The 18,087-nt window shown below is 29.9% G+C and overlaps 3 protein-coding genes across 8 annotated transcripts; 2 read left to right on the top strand and 1 right to left on the bottom strand.

The window, feature by feature from the left end:
• Nucleotides 1–8,107: 8,107 nt before the first annotated feature.
• YME1L (ATP-dependent zinc metalloprotease YME1L) lies at nt 8,108–13,577 on the bottom strand. 3 transcript variants are annotated; one of them, XM_076523236.1, is made up of 12 exons: nt 13,071–13,577; nt 12,653–12,781; nt 11,553–11,972; nt 11,239–11,464; nt 10,620–10,702; nt 10,291–10,534; nt 10,029–10,161; nt 9,619–9,856; nt 9,298–9,540; nt 9,082–9,228; nt 8,431–8,595; nt 8,108–8,353 (listed from the first exon to the last, which is right to left on the bottom strand). In XM_076523236.1, exons 1-12 carry the CDS (start codon nt 13,095–13,097, stop codon nt 8,162–8,164), a joined length of 2,247 nt encoding a protein of 748 aa, XP_076379351.1. In that variant the 5' UTR covers nt 13,098–13,577; the 3' UTR covers nt 8,108–8,161. The 3 variants fall into 3 exon arrangements, with proteins under 3 accessions (XP_076379351.1, XP_076379350.1, XP_076379352.1); XM_076523235.1 differs by having other exon boundaries at nt 10,620–10,714; nt 13,071–13,576; XM_076523237.1 differs by having other exon boundaries at nt 10,620–10,714; nt 11,239–11,443; nt 13,071–13,576.
• Nucleotides 13,578–14,043: 466 nt separating this feature from the next.
• LOC117223748 (uncharacterized) lies at nt 14,044–15,241 on the top strand. Of its 3 annotated transcripts, none has more exons than XM_033476233.2 (4): nt 14,044–14,121; nt 14,266–14,549; nt 14,630–14,823; nt 14,914–15,241. In XM_033476233.2, the coding sequence occupies exons 2-4, from the start codon at nt 14,353–14,355 to the stop codon at nt 15,096–15,098; spliced, it is 576 nt and encodes a 191-aa protein (XP_033332124.1). In that variant the 5' UTR covers nt 14,044–14,121; nt 14,266–14,352; the 3' UTR covers nt 15,099–15,241. The 3 variants fall into 3 exon arrangements, with proteins under 3 accessions (XP_033332124.1, XP_033332123.1, XP_076379358.1); XM_033476232.2 differs by having other exon boundaries at nt 14,045–14,204; XM_076523243.1 differs by having other exon boundaries at nt 14,069–14,100.
• A 640-nt stretch (nt 15,242–15,881) lies between these two features.
• On the top strand, nt 15,882–18,049 carry LOC117223738 (eukaryotic translation initiation factor 4E homologous protein). 2 transcript variants are annotated; one of them, XM_033476204.2, is made up of 6 exons: nt 15,882–16,169; nt 16,670–16,754; nt 16,837–17,079; nt 17,382–17,534; nt 17,613–17,816; nt 17,902–18,049. In XM_033476204.2, exons 1-5 carry the CDS (start codon nt 16,150–16,152, stop codon nt 17,766–17,768), a joined length of 657 nt encoding a protein of 218 aa, XP_033332095.1. In that variant the 5' UTR covers nt 15,882–16,149; the 3' UTR covers nt 17,769–17,816; nt 17,902–18,049. The 2 variants fall into 2 exon arrangements, with proteins under 2 accessions (XP_033332095.1, XP_033332096.1); XM_033476205.2 differs by having other exon boundaries at nt 15,883–16,169; nt 16,679–16,754.
• Nucleotides 18,050–18,087: the final 38 nt, after the last annotated feature.

The following is an 18,087-nucleotide window of genomic DNA, read 5'->3' as shown; positions in this document are numbered from 1 at the left end:
TGAAATCAGCTATCTGACATTGTGTCGTCCTTGAGAAAAGCATTGTCAGAACAAAATTAAATCAAACTCCGAGATTTTATATTATTATTGGTAAAATATGTTTCGTACAAAATATATTGTATTTTACTGGAAGAATATTTTCGAAATTTGGTGAGCTTCAAATCTAAGAGCATCCACGTGTCTATGAGGCTATAGCCACGGTCATATTTCATCAAACTCGACCACAGTAAGGACGTAGCGACTTAGTTCGACTGGAAGTCCCAGCTACGCCACGTTTTCTGTTTTCCTCCAGCGACGCCTTCATGAAATTTATAGTTTCGGTCCGACCACTCTCTCCGGGTGAATTTCCTCACTCCTTCTCTTCGAATTCCACCTGAAAAGTCTGGTTCCTCCTTCTCGGAGTAACGTAATAGATAAGCAGAATAAAGGACAAAAATTATTGAACTCGAAATAGTCTCGGAAAGGAGACAAGTATCATTTTATCTACATTCTAATTCCTCATTAATAGCATAAATTGTCGGAAGAGATAATACATCCAGCAAGTAATTAATGCAATTATTATAATTTAAGAAACATTATATGTTTAGAGTAAGCACAGGTAATTTGAAACCACGCATAATATAGAACATTGTAAAATTTCCAAATTGTATATGTAAGGATAATTATGTAAAATAATTTGGAAAAAGTTGATTAAAGTAATTCCATTGCATTGACCTAAGCTGTCTGTAATTTACAATACATTTAAATAAAGAACTTACATAATTTATTTTTGCTAACAATAATCAGATATTAGTAATAATACACCGTAATTGATAACAATTTCTTTCTATTTTTTATAACACAACATTTTTAATAACACTGCATAAATAATGCATCACTATAGATTCAAAACATTTGTATTCTATAAAATTTAATTATGCTATTTATACAAGCATAATTATGTATTAATCAACGTCCGATACTTTTGATAAACTTTTGAAATCAGTTGTTCGACATTACCAACTTCTGCTGTAAGTAGTATAAAGAGTGTTTGATCAGCCAAAAGCAATTCTAACATTCTAAATAGTAATCGTTCTAACCTTGAAAGTAAGATGTTTCTTAACTACGAAGAGATTCGCAAGATATACATATATTCTACTTTTACAAAATTATTTTGTAATGCTACGCAAAAATTGAATAATATTTTTAGAACTTATTTTCGGCATTAAGGTTTTTATTTTATTTACGCGGTCAAACAAAACCTATTTCGCAACCAACATTTATACAAATTAAAATATGTCCTAAATCAATGGTCTTTTTATTTTTATCAATTTTAGTTTGTGATTTCACCAATACATAGATATGCTTTGCAACTAAAAAGTTCAAGCAAAAGGTTGTCAATCATTTCTGTCGGACATGTTAAACATCCTGTGACATGAGATTTTTAATCAGTCTCCCATTTCTTTCCTAGCATTTAAAAAATCAAAAAGGAGGCATAACAATATCTTCAAAGATTATCAAAAGTATGATATTAGGTGCTTATGTGTTTCAATGGAACAATGGTATTATCTTGGTCTTTGTAAAATACGAGACTGCTTTATAACATAATTCTTACAAAGTCCTCCAACTAATTCCTTTAATAAGATAATTACTACTCATTCCTCTCAATTTCTTCATACAAAACACGCTTTCCAACAGTTTAATTTCCTACGACTGTTACTTCTACCGCTATACATTCGATTCAGTTGAGCAATGTTTTTAAAGGTTACTGTAGAGTGTAGTAAGAAAAGATTAAATTCTTCGTATAATTTGAAAGTGTAATGCTATTTCTTCACAAGGAAGTTTCAAAATATTTTAAACTTTCTGTCAAATGAAATTTCACCCATTATTTTATTTTACTGTTGTTAAGTAAAGCGTTATAATGATCTATTTTAAAAAGCTTCAAAACTATAAACTGCATTCGATGAAAACGGAATTAACTTTTCGTATTGTATTCTTCGGTATTGTATTCTTTAATATGTTTGTAATTCTGTTACAATAAATTTAATCTGTAATTAATAATATAAAAGATCAGCTTGAAAGATACAATCAAAGAATTTGCAATTACGAAAAGTAAGAGAAAGCTTTACAATAGTTTATGTATAAAGCGAAATAATATGAAAAGAAAAATAAATAATCTATCTTTTATTATAAGTGTCAAGAAAACAATTCGAAATATTTTAACTGCTCAGGTTAGACGAAACACCCTTTAAAAATTTTCAAAATTTTCCGTACCAGTGACTTACTTAGCAATAGCTAGAATGAAACTTAAAAACTTTGAATGGAAAAATGCCGGCCCTGCGAAGATTGATGAAGATGGCCACAATGTTTGAAAGACTACTACATGATCGTCGGCAGGTATACGTTAACAATAGAGAATTTAAAATTCGGCTTCTAGGGCACGCTGTTTAAAGTCCAATCAACTGAGCGCTCGCGCGCGCGATTACATGTAGATACATACACACAGAAAAATCAGAACTGAGAACACAGAAAGCAATGCCTCTGACAAATGAGCCTCATCCTTGAGCAGAATGTTACAATTTTTCGCAGCTACTCATGCATCTTCATCTTCTGATAATGCCGCACGTATGTATTATTACTGACACAATTCCTTTTGCCTACAGTGAGTGACGTTGATTTTCGGATACCTTATAAAACATAACAACTTTTTTAAAATTGGACCAAATGACTTGAATTTTTTTGAAATGTTAGAGGAACTTTACAGACAATTTCGCGAAAATTGCAATTGGCTGGAATAACAAAAAAAAAAAATAAAAAGAGGATATCTCTACAATTTCTTTTCACTTGTGAGTGTCCAGTGTTCGTTGTGTATAATATACAGGGTGATCCACCTAAATAAGGCCACCTAAATATCTCCTCTAATTGTGGGGGGACAAAAAATATTTTGTATACTATTTGAGTGGTTTGAAAAAAACCATCGCATTGCAAAAATATCTTCTTCTAAGGTAATTTTTTTCAGAGTTTCAAAATTATCGTTTTTTTCGTATAATTCTATAATTTTTTTCATTGCATCGTGTATCTGATGCAAAAATACGTTCAGATATGTACATTACATAACCTTGAAATGACCTTTGAGTTCAAGAATTAAATGGAAACGAAAAATTTGTGTCTATCGAGACTTTAAAGACGAAGACGTCGTTCAGGAATCTGTAAGTGTAAATAAACATGTTCACTATCACAAAACCCTATTATGAAATTTGTAATATTTTTTTGCGAACCTATTTTTTAAACTGTCATTGTAATAAATGTTCGAAATAGTGTCCCTCCACATCAAGATATTTTTTTAAACATAGAATAAGAGATTCTGTGGCCCTTTCAATTGTTATGACATTAATTGCAGCACAAGCTCTTATTATTCTGTCTTTCATGTTTTCTGGCGTTGTTGACTGTTCACAATAAAGAACTTCTTTTAAATGTCCCTATAAAAAATAATTCATAGACGTGTGAGATCCGGTGACCGCGGTGGTCACGATATATACGTTGAATCCAACAATTTGAAAATTTTGTATCTAAAATTTGTCTTACAAGGCGTGCAGAATGGGCCGGCAATCATCGTGCTGATACTGACACTTTATGTTCAGGCTACCACCCTCAGCTCGACCACCCATGCTGTTTCCTTAGTCATTTCCATGTTATCAATTTTTCGTTTATTGAATTGCTTTCGGAAATAACGTCGTTCAGTAAACTGAATTTCTTATCAATTTTGTAGCTTCATCCCAAAACGGAAAACGTAATAGATTGCCGATGTTGCTGTTGACCATTTACAATTCAACTCTTGGATACAAGGTAGGATATTTATATATTTATAACTTCAAATTTTCTCCTTTCCATTTCATTAGTATAACATAAATTATGTAATAAATGAATTTTATACGACAATTTGTATTAATTATAATAACCTCAGGCCCCTTTCGCATTAAAATGATATTTAATAACATTACTCTTTATTGTTATACCGAGACTTTATATCTATCGACACTTTATAGACGAAGACATCGTTCGGGAATCTGTAAGAGTAAATCAACAGAAGGTTTCGATAGTGAAGGTTTTGATAGTGAACACGTTTATTTAGACTTGCAGATTCCCGAACAACGTCTTCGTCTTCGTCTTCGTCTCTCGATAGACAAAAATTTTCCGTTTCCATTCAATTTTCAAACTCGAAGGTCATTTCAAGGTCATGTAATGTACATATCTGAACATATTTTTACATCAGGTACACAATGAAATAAAAAAAAATTATATACTTATATGCAAAAAAAAATTAATAACCTTGAAACTCTGAAAAAAATTACCTTAGAAAAATATATTTTTGCAATACGATCGTTTTTTCAGACCATTCAAATCACATACAAAATATTTTTTGTACTCTTACAATTAGAGGAGATATTTAGATGGACCATCCTGTATACGTGATGAATGTTAGCTAATACGAAAAACTGGAATAAAAAAATACTACCCAAAAGGACCCAGTCTGCGTCAAATGACGCATCTGTGCCACTATGTCTTCACCAGGGTACGTAACTGCACCTAACTTTCTTTGTTTCTACATTCTGTATATACATAGAATGGGGAGCGATTCACGCAACTGTAACAAGCCATGTTCTTTTTTATTGGAATTTTATCAGAATAGAAGTAAGAAGTTAATTATTTAATATGAACTATTATCCTATGTATCTAAACTTTTGAAATCAGTTGTTCGACATTACCAACTTCTGCTGTAAGTAGTATAAAGAGTGTTTAATCAGCCAAAAGCAATTCTAACATTCTAAATAGTAATCGTTCTAACCTTGAAAGTAAGATGTTTCTTAACTACGAAGAGATTCGTAAGATATACATATATTCTACTTTCACAAAATTATTTTGTAATGCTACGCAAAAGTTGAATAATATTTTTAGAACTTATTTTCGGCATTAAGGTTTTCATTTTATTTACGCGGTCAAACAAAACCTATTTCACAACCAACATTTATACAAATTAAAATATGTCCTAAATCAATGGTCTTTTCATTTTTATCAATTTTAGTTTGTGATTTCACCAATACATAGATATGCTTTGCAACTAAAAAGTTCAAGCAAAAGGTTGTCAATCATTTCTGTCGGACATGTTAGACATCCTGTGACATGAGATTTTTAATCAGTCTCCCATTTCTCTCCTACCATTTAAAAAATCAAAAAGGAGGCATGATAATATCTTCAAAGATTATCAAAAGTATGATATTAGGTGCTTATGTTTCAATGGAACAATGGTATTATCTTGATCTTTGTAAAATACGAGACTGCTTTATAATATTTAATTATTTAATATGAACTGTGTTATCTTATGTATCTTATTCTTTAAATTAAAACAAAAATTGTATTTTCCATACATAGCATAAAATGTCCTTAAGTCGTTCATGACTTTCAGATAAAGGAAACAATATTCTATTAATATGTTGTACTGATTATAAAAGACATTCGGATAATAGAAAAATACTGTGCTTTCCAACTACCACTATCAATAATACAAATTTACGGTTTTTATAGCGCTTAACTTCTGTAGACTGAAATGACACGTATATGATAGAAAAAGTTCTAATGAAGGTGGATATATTCATAAAAGTGAGAAGTTTAAAATGTAATGACTTTTTCCAGAAAGTAACTTTGATATTGTTATAACATAGTGTAATAATCTCTATTTTAAATATTACATTAAATTATTAAATGTATATCGCTACCCATGTCTATAAAATTATAACCTGTCAAATTTCAAGGAAGTTACATTACAAGACCCAACAAATGAATACGAAATATTGTAAACTAATGGTCTGTGGCATCCTTCCGACGGTCAGCGTAGCGTAAATATAGGAATTATTAACAAGTAAATTTATATTTCGCAACCGTATCCTTGATCTTTATAATACTTTCAAAATTATAACTCATGACCACTATAATGAGATTCTACACCTCTAGATCGGCAGAGAGCTGTTAAAGAAACTTCGTGCAAAATTGACCTTGACCTTAAAATCAAAGTCAAACTTTTTATCATTTAAGGCATTAAATGAAAAAATGTTACTCTTTTTCTTCGTCTTATTATTATTGGATGTAGAATTACTACCCGGCCAGTTATACCGCGATTTTGGGTGTAGTGGTCGTGACATATCATTTGTTTACGTCGTTTTTTAACATCGTCTTTTATGTAAAGGATTGACTTGAGACCGCAAAAAAGATTTGACCTTGATTTTCAAAAAATCACTAAAAAAGAAAACTTATCGCGATACATGTTCGTAACGTTAATATATTTTCATAATATGCAGGATGTTAAAAAAAAAAGTGATTCAAGACTTTAACGATTTATAGTATTCAACGAGAGGTGTAATAAATGTCCAACAGCATAAATTCAAAGGTCTATCCTTCCGACAGATTACTTTTATAGTATTTGATCAATCAAAATTTAAAATATTCAATATTCGAATAAATCGATGTTTGGATACTACTTTGTTATAATCTTTCGTATGAATGTAAAATGTAATTAGTAGGCTACGGATTTTTATGCAAATTACCATTTTCATATATCTAAAAATCAAAATAAGGGAAATATTTCTGCCATAGAGCAAAAAATTTCTCATGGTAACAATTAAATAAAGATATTCTTCATTTTTATTAATGTACTCGTTTTCCTGTACTTTAGAAAATTGTATATGTTCTACACGCACAAAAATCCGCAGGCTAGTTATTAGTATGCTTCATAAATGGCATGCAAATACTATTATAAAACTCCATACTGAAAATTTGTTTCGCGGGTATAATAAAGTATTAACAAGACGAAAACTGCAACGCACAAGTACCAGCGAATTTCGCCTGAAATCCAATTGTGGTAAAAAAAGAAGTTCCGGAATTATTGATAAGAGATACGGCCGGAATGCGATACGATGACCGAAAAGTCATCCGTGAGAGTTGAAAATTTGTGCAGAACAAACGGCCGTGAGACAACATTTATCGAGTATACTAGACATGCTTCCAACTTATTTTACAGCGATACAATTTATAGATCGCTTAACAAAAATTTGTACCCATTGTTAGCACTTTTGTTTCTAAATGTTTAACATATAGTAAAATTCCTACATGAAACCACAGAATGAGACTATTTGGAAAACAATAAGTTATTAAAACAAATTTTGAAAATCAAAAAATAATTCTTCATAACAATTAAGAATTTGTTCTTGAAAATATTGCAGTTTCAATTTCGGTTTCGAGATATTGATAGTAAAACATAGTATTGAAACCTATATGTTAGTAGTGAACTTATATTAAAAAATAATCTGGAAATAAGCTAACAAATATTATTTGTATCTATATTTGGGTCAACAAGCGAATCAGCAGACGTAAACAAATGTGACTCGTAAATGTCATTTGGCAGCCAATTACGAGCCATACCGCTGTGCAGGACTCCCGGCGTATGCATCACCTATCTACTCCTTGCTTAACTTATTTTCCTGTAAACAGTAGTCGCAGTATCAACCACGGATATATCACGCAAACACTTTGTTTTTCTTCGCTGATTCCTCTCGTTGATCCGAGTAAAGATAGATAGGAGTAGCTGTATGAAGATAGGTAGATAGTAACTTTAATTATAATTTAATCACAGTCTATACAGGAAGAGAAAGAATAATATATAGAGTATAGTAAGATTTATCTACACAGTCTGAAAATGATCATCGTTGAGGTTTATAAGATCAATAAGTATCGAAAAATTCTCCAACATGTATATTTATGTACATTTAAAATTGTCAAGTAAATTAATATAGAAATGATTTACCATGTTATTACCAAAGATACGATAAGAACTTAAAAGAAAAGATACATCATAACAAACAACATAGAAAGAGATTGAGTGATCTGCTTGATATTTAAAGATAAAAAGAAACTTACTTAAATTTCTTAAATAAATAACAGTATATTTTAATGAAACAGGTAATCAAAAAAAAGAAAGTGTAATAGTTATGGATTCCAGTCATTCATACTTTAACCATGCAACATTGTAAAACAACTGATGTAATAATAAAATATAAAATGTAACTATAAACCAAAATCGTATACTAAAAGATTTATTTTAGTTTCTATTAAAAAGATTTCAGTAGGCTAATTATAATACATGTTTTGTTGGGTCTATAATTGGTGGTTGATTGTTTAATATTTCAATTCGAGTTTTTTTCCCATTTGCTATTGCTTTAATATCTTCGGCATCTAAAGTTTCATATTTAAGTAAAGCCTCTGCTAACTGTTTGTGCTCTTTCGAATGAGTTTTTAATATTATTTTTGCGCGATCATAAGATTCCTAAATGAAAATAAAGGTTAATATAATAATGTGATAATGTATATATAAAAATGTTATTATAAAATGGAAAGATTTACCTGTAGAAGACGTTTCACTTCATTGTCGATGAGTTCATTAGTACTAGGACCATATTCGTTACCTATGCTATAGTTTCGTTTGTTTAAATCTCCATGTGCCCGAAATCCAACTTTTTCAGACATACCATAAGTTTTCACCATCTGTTCAGCAACTACTGTTGCTTGCTGAAAAAATATTCTATTAACGACTTTAGAACTGCAGGTCATTATAGTTCATATATGAAAGTGCCGATCGCCGCGATCAAGTTTTGTAAAATGACAAATTTAACAACGCTTTCGCGTCGCCCGGCACTAAAATATTTAGTGATTGTGTCATATATTTTATAGGAACAAACAAAATGCTAAGTAGTAATTAAGGGCATTATCGATTTTGTTTTATAGTTAACTTAAAAAGTTTCTAATTTCAAAAGAAATTGTATCATTTAACATTTATCAGTAAAAGGACAACTGTGCAGCTACATTGTTACAAAGTAGAATAGTTTGAAAATATATATTTTTTCGTAATAATAATATGTTTATGTGTTAATTATTTTAGACTTAGTTTTGGTTAATAGTTTTGGTTAATAGTGGGAATATATTATGATCTTGTCTGATCCACAAAGGAAATTGAAGTGTTGCATTAAACAGAGAAACATAGGAACATAGAAATACTTCAAAATCGTTTGCTGCTCCAGTTGTCACTTTATCAGGTCCAAAAATTAATTCCTCTGCAGCACGACCACCCATCATTGAATCCATTCTAGCTAGTAATTGTGATTTTGTTACATGATATACATCTTTTTCATTCATGTATGACGTCTAGAAGAAAATAAAGACTATTTGTAGGGACACCAAAAAATAAATTACTGTCTGTTTTGCAATGCTTACATGTCCTAACGAAGGCCCACGAGGTATAATAGTAACTTTATGTATTGGCACAGAATCTTTAGTGTAAAATGAAACTAGTGCGTGACCCGCTTCGTGGTATGCTGTAATAAGCTTGACTTCGTCATCAATTGCCTTCAGTTTTCCTTCAGGACCCATTATTACTTTATCCCTAGCATATTCTAAATGTTTCATGCTTATATATTTATCGTCATCAATAGCTGCTTTCAATGCACCTTGATTTACCTTTTAACATTGAATCAAATTAATATAATAATAATATAGAATACATAATATGTATAGAAAATATTTAAGAGCAATTACCATATTTTCTATATCCGCGCCAGTAAATCCAGCAGTACACCTTGCTAAATATTCTATATCAATATCTCGTGTTAATACTCTTGACAAATATAAATCTAAAATTTCTTTCCGACCCAGAAAGTTTGGTTTATTTACAAAAACTTGAACATCAAAACGACCAGGTCGTAACAATGCTTTATCTAAATCATCTCGTCTATTAGTTGCGCCCAGTACTATAACACCTTCATTTTGCAGGAATCTGTAAGAGGAGAAACAAAATTAACTAACATATATTTAATAGATAGAATTAGAATATATATATATATAAATGAAAATCGTAATATAGTATAACGATTATTTTTCTTTGATCTGTTTTTCACTTCTCACTTTTCAATTTGAATAAAAAGAGAAAATATAGACGTCTACATTACCCATCCATTTCTGCTAATAACTGATTTATTGTTTGATTTGCGTATGGGTGAAGAACTGAATTTGTTCGTTTTGCACCAACAGAGTCAATCTCATCAATAAATATTACAGATGGAGCTTTTGCTTTTGCTGCTTCTGTAAAATGATTTAATATGACATTTATTGGTCTTTTCTTTAGAATTAAAATATTATTAAAGAGTAATACAGTAATTCTTGATATTTGCGTGTGTATACATATAACATGTAAATATACATTATACTTACTGAATAATTCTCTTACTCTACGTGCACCTTGTCCCACCAAAATTTCGTCAAATTCTGGACCGGCAGCATGGAAGAATGGCACTCCAGCTTCACCAGCTATAGCTCGTGCTAACAATGTTTTTCCTGTCCCTGGTGGTCCTACTAGTAACACACCTTTAGGTAATTTTCCACCAAGTGCAGAAAACTTATCTGGATTTTTCAAAAATTCAACTATATTCCTCAATTCCTCCATGGCTTCTTCAACCTAATTATATGTAAATACAAAAATATGAACTACATTTTGTAATGCAGTGCACCAGTACAATCTTAGACTTAATTGCAGTGCTTACTCCTTTTACATCACTGAAAGTCACACTAATTGCTTCTGGATTAATTTCAGATCTTTGACCAATTGTAAATCGGAAGACGCCTCCTGATTTGATAACTGTAACAGAAGAAATATATAGAATATGTAGATATTTTTAAAATATGCATTTATAATTTCTTATATGCAGGTTTTAAAAATATTTAAATATATAAATACTTACACAGTATTCTATACTTGCAATATTCTTCAATTAGTTTTAAGATCTCATGAATATTTCAAGCGTAATTCGGAAAAAAAGAAAATCAACAATTTAAATTAAAGAAAATTGATCCAACAATAAATACGGCTCTGCAAACCGTTACATAATTCCGCGTTTTTTGTTTCATTAAATAATAGAGGTAAATTGTTTATATGCTGAAACCTGTTTATATCAAGTTTATCAAGTATATCTCCATTAATTTTCGAAACAAAATTTAAAACTGCAAGTACACAAATCTGAATTTTAAACTAGGATGTTTAGTATTACCCATTATTTTATTACATTGGTGTGTAAAAGTAAACTAATGATGAGAATTTGTAGAAAAGAAATAATATTTAAAATCTTTTAACATATATAAAATCTTGAACTTTAATTTACATACCAAAATACCAAGCTAACGACCCGATGAAGATTAGGGACATAATATTAATCAGCATCTTTGGCCACATAGAACTTCCACGAATCTGTCGCTGGAGACCTGCTTCATAACCTTCTATAAAAGCAGTTTTCACTTTGTCTTGATTCCCTGCTGAAGATTCAGTGGAACTGAACATATTTTTTACTTTTTCAAAATCTGATTCCAATGTCTGAATTCGGGCAGATGAACTCTATGTTATAATATAATTACAAAATGCTTCTGTCTCATTTTTGCAAATGATACTTTCATAGATACTTATTAAATAAACATTGTTTTACCGTGTTTGAAGAATGAAGAAGCCATTTTCTAATCCTGCTTGTGAACGATGGTCTTGTATTCAAGTCTCTATTTACATTACGTCTTGTTTTAAAACTACGAATTTGTACATGATAATTAGATGGATTTCTAATACAGAAAGTACATGATGTACTACAGTTCTGTTGTGACAATAAATATACAATTGGTATAATGATAGGTTTTGTAAATTCTGTACAGGGAAACTTATGTTTGTTTTCTGTAAAATTTGATCCTGATACATAAGATGTTTTCCACCTATTTTCTCCTAAATTTTCTTTACAAATTTTTGTCGAAAGTTTGTGTAGCATTACACGAACATTAGCTTTTTTTGTATTAAGTGTTGTAATTACATTTTGTAAATTTAACTTATCCAATAATATCTCCGTATGACATTTTTCTGTCTAAAATAAAATATAAATGTTATAAAGCTTTATAATGAATCAGTAAAATTGAATTTATTAATAAACAAAATTATCATCACAATGCACAATTCCATATACATTCACTTATAACTGTTGAAGGAATTATTAATACAATCTTTTGCATTTTCGTTTTTCTTTGCAACATGCCTGTATACAAAATCAAAGCTATACAAATAAGTGAAAGAATATAAGCTAACTAAAACATGTTGTATGATTAGAAGTATTTCATATCTGAAAAAAATTATTGTATATTTTCATTAATAACCTGTTAAATAATCCACAACTACAATTTAATATTTTGTAGCGACCTTTTTATATAAAAAGCATATCGTCTTTTTAATTTAATAACTGTAACATAACATTTCTATGAACCACAATGTTTAAATAAAGATTTTCATTATATTAATACTTATATTGACATATAATATAAACATAAAACACGTTTTCATTAATTATTTGTTGTTTATCTTATTCATTTAGTTAGGATTTTATGTGGACATGTAACATGTTATCTATAGTGAACTATAAAAAAAGTGATGATATAGATAATCATTTCAGTAGTTATGAATGTATATATATAGAATGTACTTTATGCTAATATTTATGTTCAGTATTATACATTATTATAGACTATAAATTAATAAGTAAAATTTTCTTACTTTCGCCAAGTGATTGTATGAAGTATCATCCACAATCTTTTTAAATTCATTTTCTCTTTTACCTTTCACTTGAAATAATTTAGGATTTGGATTAACAGTTGAAGTTAATTGCGTCAGATGATACAACACCTAAAAAATAAAATCGTATAATCAGATGTTATAAAATACTCGTTAATTCATAAAAACTTAATTGCCACCATATTGATAACATGAAATAATAACGAATTTCATCGTTTCGTACAACTAACATAAAATGAGGTTATATTGTATCAGTTTGTATACAAATTTCAATATAAAATATTCATTAGACATATCTCAAACGAACATTGGAGAAAATACTAATTGCATGGCAAAACGTTAATAACAATTAAAAACATATGTGATTAAATATATACTACAATAAATAGATAATACAAACCTGATTATGAGATTGAAAAGAAAACATTGAATATCAATTCTTTTATCCCACGAAACAAATTGTATATGGATCACTTTCTCAAATAATAGGAAATTCAACCTCGCGTTGTTTCGATTGTATCCAAAATTATTAAATTACATGAAACTAATATCACTTGTTAGAAACATAGTTTTGATGTGTAAGGTAACGGAAGTGACCACTACTGTAAACTTCCGAATATTTAAAATCAATTGAGACACTTGGATAGAATTTGAGTTAAATATATCTTCAGAAAACACATTCTTTTTTAAACTCGAGATTTTATTGGATATGTAAAATCATATTTTGTGTTGTAGTAAGGATTCTTAAATTAGAATCACATTTCAAGGCAACTGATACATAACTTCGGTGCGTACTTCATTTATTTTAAAAGAAAATGTAATTACGTAATGTTTGTTATAATTATATTAAAGCGGAACTTATTTTGAAACATAGATCACAACAGACTCGACTTGATTCATACAGACTCGATTAATACTACAAAAATACATGTATGTACATTCCGTTTATAGTACTTTATAATAGCACCAACATGGGAAAAATTTGTGCACATAGATTCTTTGATTTGAATGACACTAGTAAGAACCGAAAAAGGTGTTAGGTTCGTTAGGTTGCTACATAAATCATAGAGGACTCTTTTGCTGGTATTGTAGTGAACTGTTATATAGTTAGCACCTATATGAATATCCTTATTTTAGAATGTGAAGCAATAGCAGATTACACACAACTCAGATTAATTTCATTTAACAACGAAAATTATTCACACATGTTCTTTTGAATATATATGTGTTTTCTTCTAATCCAAAAATATATAAAACTTTCTAGGAACTTTAGTTTATGAAGATCGACTGAAGATGGTGCATGCGCCGCTTTTGCAATAGAAACCCTCTAATCTCTATGTACTGTATATATATTTGAAATGAAAACAGTATCTGTGTTCTAGTTTATCATCGGCGGAAGTTCCCAGTATCAAATACAAATTTTCTCTGAGGTGATTAAAACAAAAATCCTGGTTAGTTTGATATTATATCTGAATTAGAAACGACCATAAGTTTAAGTACACTTTCTTCAGTTTGCTTTAAATTTTTTACACAAGTAAGTGTGGCACATTTTTGTTTGCGTTGGGAACATGATACAGATCAGTTCACTCTTTTAGATTTCGGACGGATGTACAAATCGTATAAATAACGTGTTCAGTTTCCTGTTTGTATCTACAAAACAGAAGTTTAGTTTTATTTTAAATATGGGACTTAACCCGTTGAGATGGAAAACCAGAAACGTGTTGTATTCAGCATTGATGTTGTTTGTTTTTTATATACTATTCATATATAAGAAAAAGTCTCAAGTAATTTTTGAAGGCATTATACAGAACTCAAATCCAATTCATGTTTGGGAATATGTAGCTGATTTTAGCAACATGAAGAAATTAAATCCAACAATGTGTGTGAAGGCAATATATAATTATTGATAATTATTTGCATTTGTTTCTCATTACTTAACAAAAGTATTTTTAACTTTAGAGAAGAGTTTAATGTAATCGCAGAAAGTGGTAATTACGATCATTGGAAATATTCGGTCGAATATACCGAACGTTTAAGTCACATACCAATTATTCGAAATGTCGCGCAAGGACATTATGCCGTACGACAAGATAATCATGGTTATTTAATCACTTCGAAACATCATACATGCTTTTTCCCTAAATTGGGATGCTGTAAGTTCAATTTTTTAGAATTCAAACTTGATAACAACGAATTGATCAGACTTTTAAATCGTAAATTTAAAATTCTGATTCATGTTTCAGTGGAATCGATCTCGCAATTCAGATTCGATAGAGATGGAGCTAACGATACGAAATGTATCGAAACAGTGCAATATGAGTGTCCGATCGTATTTTCGGAACTGTGTTATAGAGAAGTGATGTATCAACGAGAGGAAATTATAAAAAGATTAAAAGCAGAATTTTCCGTGGCTGACATTCAGAATTAATAATATTTTATCAACTATATTTATATATATATGTACACATTATTAATGGTTCCAATATAATTTTAGTATACATGCATTTATATGTTTTATATTGTATATTATTGTGATACAATGTTATAATAAATATATTATTCTAACAAGTACTTATACGAGATATTATTTTAAATTTATTATCAAGTATATAGTGTTCATAATTGATATCCATATAGTACATCAAGTAAATAGAGTAACTAGGAAGAAACATATACTTGTTATATTTTGCATCTAGTTCTTATTTAATCTTTCGATTTTAATCTCTTATTATTTCTAGTTTTATTTTTAGTTTTCAGAGAAAAATATGAAATTTATTCCGATTTTCCTTTGTTTATATACATACCCAGTCGGCCAAATATGTAAAACATTTGGTAGTATATTTTTGGCAAGAAAATTTATGTCAATGTGGTGCTTTTGGTTCGCATTTGATATGTATTTATAAACAAATGACTCGGTATTTGGGAGCAGACGCTCAATGGCAATTTTGGCGCAATCTTGTAGCGAAACGTTCCATTTGAAGAGGGCAGGTCGGTAGCACTCATGTGGCAGATGTGGCAGTGCTATGAAAGTTGGTCTGGATTTGACCTGTATTTGGCATGGACAAGACGTTGGTGCCAAATCCGGTGTGAATGCGGAAACGGATGGCTCGATATTTGATATAACGTCGTACAATCAGATTCATGTCAAATTCAAGACAAATTGCTTACTGGGTACATACTCATTTCCAAAAACTGTTTTATGTTCAATAAGTATCGATAATGTTGGCACCCTATATACATAATTACAGTTCCTGTTGTTAGTATGGCCAACATTTGAATGTAAAATTTCTGATGACAAAGTGACAAAAAAGAAAGTGGTGGGGAGATCAACAATTTATCGAAAACATTCATATGAGAGAACGTGAGAATAGGGAACAGAGAACCAGAAGCGTTTATATTTTTATTTGTATTTATTGAAATATATACCGTTTATAGTATTTACTTAATATTCTGTATACAATTATATCACAGCCCGAAACATGTCCAATAAATTCGAGGCGTAAGTGCAACTAGCGTTCTCCTTATTTCATCGTGCCTTTTTCTGTGGGCTAGATAGAGGTTAGATGTGTTTTAAATGGACAATGACTTTGATCAGTATAATTGCCATATATTACACTTCACATTCATTTAAGCTAGCAATTTAACATTAATTAATAGTGTTAGTAGCGTATTTCTAAAAAAATTCTGCAGAACGAAACATGGGATATGCAATTGTATTTGTCAAATATCAAGTGTTCTACGTTTGTATTGTAATTCGTATTCTTACTTTTACATTTTTGTTAATTGTTTCAAAATAATTGACTGACACATGAGTGTGAGAATAACATCTTTCGTTCTGAAAGCAATTACTCAAACGCAATCTGGTAAAAATGTTTACTAAAAGTATAAAACAAATAAACGAGCTGTTAGAAATAAATTAATTTGTTTTGTAAAGTTGTTCAGAAAAATCCATATTAATTGCCGCAGGTACATTAAAACGTGTTATATAAATGATAGTAGTACTTGCAGGTTAAAGACTAATGAACAAAGTGGAGATGATCAAACACAGTCAAAAGATAATCAAAAATCTGAGAAAGATCCACTAGTAAGTAAAAATGACCTCTTTGTTTATTAAATACCTTTAGATGTTAATAAAATTTACATTAAAAAGTGCATACTTATTGTAGCCTCGTATAGACATTAATCCAAATGAGCACAAATTACAATATGCGTATGCATTATGGTATAGTCAACGCAGTCCTGGTAAACAGTCAAGCATACAAAGTTACGACCAAAATTTAAAATTGGTTGGCAGGTTTGCGAGTGTGGAACAATTTTGGAGTCTTTATAGTCATTTAGTCCGGCCATGGGAATTGACAGCACCCACAAATTTTCATCTTTTCAAAGTTGGAATAAAACCAATGTGGGAAGTACGTATATTCTAATATGTACTACATATGATATATCCATATATCAAAAATGACTATAAACTATCTATTCAGAATACTATACTTATAGTGTTTTTTCAAAAGAAGAAATCTGAGGCATTCTGATTTGTCTTTTGTCACTGCCAAGCCACGATATCTGTCCACATCATTTTGAAATGATTAAGCATTCAAATGTTATTAGTTTGAAGCAATTACAATGGGATAAATAGCTATTATAAAATAGCATGCATCAAGTCTCTTCTTTAAAATTTCTATTTCTTATGATAATGTACCCCTTGTTTCAGGATGAAGCAAATCAGAAAGGAGGTAAATGGGTAGTAAGATTAAAAAAAGGTTTAGCATCTAGATGTTGGGAAAATTTGATATTAGCTATGTTAGGAGAGCAATTTATGGTTGGAGAAGAAATTTGTGGAGCTGTGGTATCTATAAGATATCAAGTAAGTTGAATTTTGGTGCATTCAAGAAAGATCTCTATCCTTGGAAAATCGTTAACCATCCTTGATTATTCTTTACAGGAAGACATAATATGTGTATGGAATAGAACTGCATCTGATTATGCAACCACGGCACGTATTAGAGACACATTGAGGAGAGTATTACATCTTCCAGCTAATGCCTCTATGGAGTACAAAACCCACAATGAAAGTTTAAAAAATGTTCATCGGCTTTAATATTGTCTGATGCTAACACCGTTTGAGTTTTTCATGATGGATCCTGAGGTAAATTAGTGAATTAATTATCTGTAAACATATTGATGTATATTACGTGATGTGTTACATACTGTTTGTATGATTCTTTATTTAGCCAATTGGTACTTGTGAGAAGATATTTCTTAGGAGAAAAATATTTTATGACTAAAAAATTTGAATGGACATCTTATGCAGAAACACATTTTATTCACGAATGTTCCATTGTAACTTATGTAAATAATAAATACATGTTGATAAGAAAACTCTTATTTCTAATATATATATATATAAATAATTTTCA

The sequence above is a fragment of the Megalopta genalis genome, chromosome 6 (assembly GCF_051020955.1).
Source record: "Megalopta genalis isolate 19385.01 chromosome 6, iyMegGena1_principal, whole genome shotgun sequence".
In the NCBI taxonomy this organism is placed as follows: domain Eukaryota; kingdom Metazoa; phylum Arthropoda; class Insecta; order Hymenoptera; family Halictidae; genus Megalopta; species Megalopta genalis.
The sequence above is the reverse complement of the archived record's forward strand: the minus strand, read 5'-3'. Positions and strand labels throughout refer to the sequence as shown.

What these genes read in the sequence shown, in the direction of transcription:
- LOC117223748 (XM_033476233.2), top strand. Translation starts at nt 14,353, where the DNA reads ATGGGACTTAACCCGTTGAGATGGAAAACCAGAAACGTGTTGTATTCA. An exon ending in AAGAAATTAAATCCAACAAT is followed by an intron (nt 14,550 to 14,629) that starts GTGTGTGAAGGC and finishes TTTTAACTTTAG; the next exon opens with AGAAGAGTTTAATGTAATCG. An exon ending in TTTCCCTAAATTGGGATGCT is followed by an intron (nt 14,824 to 14,913) that starts GTAAGTTCAATT and finishes TTCATGTTTCAG; the next exon opens with TGGAATCGATCTCGCAATTC.
- YME1L (XM_076523235.1), bottom strand. Translation starts at nt 13,097, where the DNA reads ATGTTTTCTTTTCAATCTCATAATCAG. An exon ending in TTCTTCATTCTTCAAACACG is followed by an intron (nt 11,465 to 11,552) that starts GTAAAACAATGT and finishes ATTATAACATAG; the next exon opens with AGTTCATCTGCCCGAATTCA. An exon ending in AAGTGAAACGTCTTCTACAG is followed by an intron (nt 8,354 to 8,430) that starts GTAAATCTTTCC and finishes ATTTTCATTTAG; the next exon opens with GAATCTTATGATCGCGCAAA.
- LOC117223738 (XM_033476204.2), top strand. Translation starts at nt 16,150, where the DNA reads ATGTCCAATAAATTCGAGGC. An exon ending in GAATAAAACCAATGTGGGAA is followed by an intron (nt 17,080 to 17,381) that starts GTACGTATATTC and finishes CCCTTGTTTCAG; the next exon opens with GATGAAGCAAATCAGAAAGG. An exon ending in TGGTATCTATAAGATATCAA is followed by an intron (nt 17,535 to 17,612) that starts GTAAGTTGAATT and finishes TATTCTTTACAG; the next exon opens with GAAGACATAATATGTGTATG.